The 2,760-nt window shown below is 48.8% G+C and overlaps 1 protein-coding gene across 1 annotated transcript; it reads left to right on the top strand.

The window, feature by feature from the left end:
• Positions 1 to 144: 144 nt before the first annotated feature.
• On the top strand, positions 145 to 2,081 carry LOC104988788 (wiskott-Aldrich syndrome protein-like; the record flags this gene model as incomplete). The annotated part of the gene is made up of 5 exons (XM_010840240.1): positions 145 to 361; positions 1,477 to 1,563; positions 1,666 to 1,768; positions 1,873 to 1,914; positions 2,008 to 2,081. Coding segments are annotated over 5 exons (514 nt in total), but the record flags the coding sequence as incomplete, so codon positions are not given.
• Positions 2,082 to 2,760: the final 679 nt, after the last annotated feature.

Below are 2,760 nucleotides of genomic sequence, written 5' to 3'. Positions count from 1 at the left end.
CCTCTCCTTCTCCTCCTCTTCCTCTCCATCATCTCCTTTCAGAATCCACTTAACCCCATTCACCAATCCCAGGAAGAACTCAATGTTCATTCACTTTCCCTCTGGTTGTGGCTCTCCTTTGGAGCCATGATGGCCATGGGCAAGAAAGGACCAGGTCTGGTTCCCAGACCCTCTGGCTGCCCCTGACCGGATTCCAACGAGTCCTACTCTCCCCTCCCAGACGCTGGCCACTGCGGTTGTTCAGCTGTACCTGGCGCTGCCCCCTGGAGCCGAGCACTGGACCAAGGGACACTGTGGGGCTGTGTGCTTCGTGAAGGATAACCCCAAGAAGTCTTACTTCATCCGCCTTTATGGCCTTCAGGTGATCCCTGCCCCCCCCCACACTGGACAGACAACCCAGTTTTCAACCCATAAACCTAGATCTGTGTCCATAACCCTGAGCCCTCAGACAGATCAGTGAAGCCCCTGAGCCCTAGAACCAAAGACTTTATCCAGATGCCAGCCTCTGGTTTGTCTTTCTAAGCCTGTGATGACTGACCCCAGAGTCTTTGTGTCAAGGTCTATAACCCCCAATATTAGTATACCCCCTAAATCTAATCTGTTCCACAAACTCCATACACACACACACACACACACACTATATTTTTACCTGAACCTCATATCTATTTGAAACTCCACATTTTAGGTCTCAGAAACCTCCCATCAGTACTCCTGAACTCCAGAATTTTGCCTAGCTTTCAGGTCATAAATATATTCCACAAATCCCAAACCTAAGTCTGCCATTGAATCTTCAACCCCAAATCTGTCCTTTTAAGCCCACAGCATTGGATCCCAGAATTCCTATATGAAAACTCCTAATCACCTAAATACTGAGGTAGCTCCTAAGTAAAAAACCTATTCCACAAACCCTTAACCTAAATTTTCCAAGCATAAACCCCAAATTCATCCCACTAAACCGATAAAGATAGATCCAGTAGAACCACATCAAGATCCCAGGGTCATCAAATATTGACCAAACTCCTAATTCATAACTCTGCTCTACAAACCTGAAATTGGCTCAACTGCCTCCAAAAAAACCTTCCCAAGTCTGTGTGTCTGAACCTCAAATCTCAATCCCAACTCCTAATACTGGAACCCTACCTGCTCTAATGAAGGCCCCCATATAAGGGGGGGATTTGGGACAGATTCTCTGAATGGACTCAGTTTCCTAGAACTAGAGTCCAAAATCCTCAAATTCAAGTCCCCTTATTCCACATCTGGACCCCAAATCCAAGTTTCTCGCTGAAGGGTCTGACTCCCATTCTGTACCCCAGTCCTCCACTTCTGACTTCTAGATTCCCAACTCTCCAGTTCTGAGCTGGAAATCTCCAAATCAGATTTTGGGGCCCCAGATTTGTATACCATGCTCCCTATCTGGAAAACAGAGGCCCTCCACCCAGGGCATGCCTCGGTGTCAGTGTGCTCCCCCCTCTCCAGGCTGGCCGGCTGCTGTGGGAACAGGAGCTGTACTCACAGCTGGTCTACTCTGCTCCCACCCCCTTTTTCCACACCTTTGCTGGAGATGTAAGTGACCACCTAAACCCTGGGCCTCAGTTGGGGTGCAAGGAGGAGTGGGGAAAGGTGTGGGGAGGTCTGGAAGGCAGCTGACCCCCCAGGCATGTGCAGGACTGCCAAGCGGGGCTGAACTTTGCAAACGAGGGCGAGGCCGAGGCCTTCCGGAACCTGGTGCAGGAGAAGATACAAAAACGGAATCAGAGGCAAAGCGGGGGTAAGGAGGCCTTGGGGAAGGGAAAGAGGTTGAGCAGAAGTGAGGGCAAGAGTGGGGAGCTGGAAAAGCCCCTCTCCTGATTCTGATTTCCTGTCTCTCCACAGACAGGCGCCAGCTCCCGCCTCCACCAGTGCCAGTCAGTGAAGGTGAGTCCTCTAGTGCAAGGAGGAGTAATAAGGGGCTAGAGCAGAAAACTGAGGCAGGGTTGTGATAGTTCTCTATTCATTCTATCTTCCCAGAAAGAAGAGGAGGACTCCCACCCCTGCCCCCGCACCCAGGTGGAGACCAAGGGGGTGAGTGCTGAATATTCCCTGTGTCTCTGGGTGGGCAGGTGTCACCAGCCCCAGAGACACTGGACTGGCTGCTGGGCCTGTGGGGAAAATGGGTGACTGGGCCATTGACCTATTTACCTACCAACCAGAGCATAAGAGTTAGAGACAGGAAGGTGGTTGGGAGAATCAGTGTGTTAGATGGTCATGGAAGGAGTGGGAGAGTGAATAGATACACAGGTGGGGCGTGGGTAGATAAATGAGTAGATGGGTGGGTGCAGTGATAAATAGGTGAATGAATAGGTGGATAGATGTGTGGGTGGATGGATTGGTGGTGGACAGATGGTTAAATGGGGGCATGAATTGATGGAAGGATGTAGATGTACAGGTGGGTGTATAGATGTAGGTGAATGGGTATGTGGGTGAATGGATGAATAGATGGATGGATGATTGAGTAAATTAATGAATGAGTGATGGAATGAATTCAACAGTGAATAAATGAATAAGTGACTAAATTTCAATCAATGGAGAAAGCAATGATTGAATGAGTGAATGAATAATTTAACAAATTAGTCAATGAGCCAGTGAATAGATAAGTCAATACTTAAGTGTGAGTAAATTAAATAATGAATCAGTGAATGTATGGATGGTGTGCAGGACCTACCCACCCACTTCTCCATAAAACCTACTTGGACCCCTCACCCACTCCTTCCATGACCATCT

This window comes from Bison bison, unplaced genomic scaffold, assembly GCF_000754665.1.
Source record: "Bison bison bison isolate TAMUID 2011002044 unplaced genomic scaffold, Bison_UMD1.0 scf7180017846581, whole genome shotgun sequence".
In the NCBI taxonomy this organism is placed as follows: Eukaryota; Metazoa; Chordata; class Mammalia; order Artiodactyla; family Bovidae; genus Bison; species Bison bison.
This window is presented reverse-complemented; position numbering and strand designations above follow the sequence as displayed.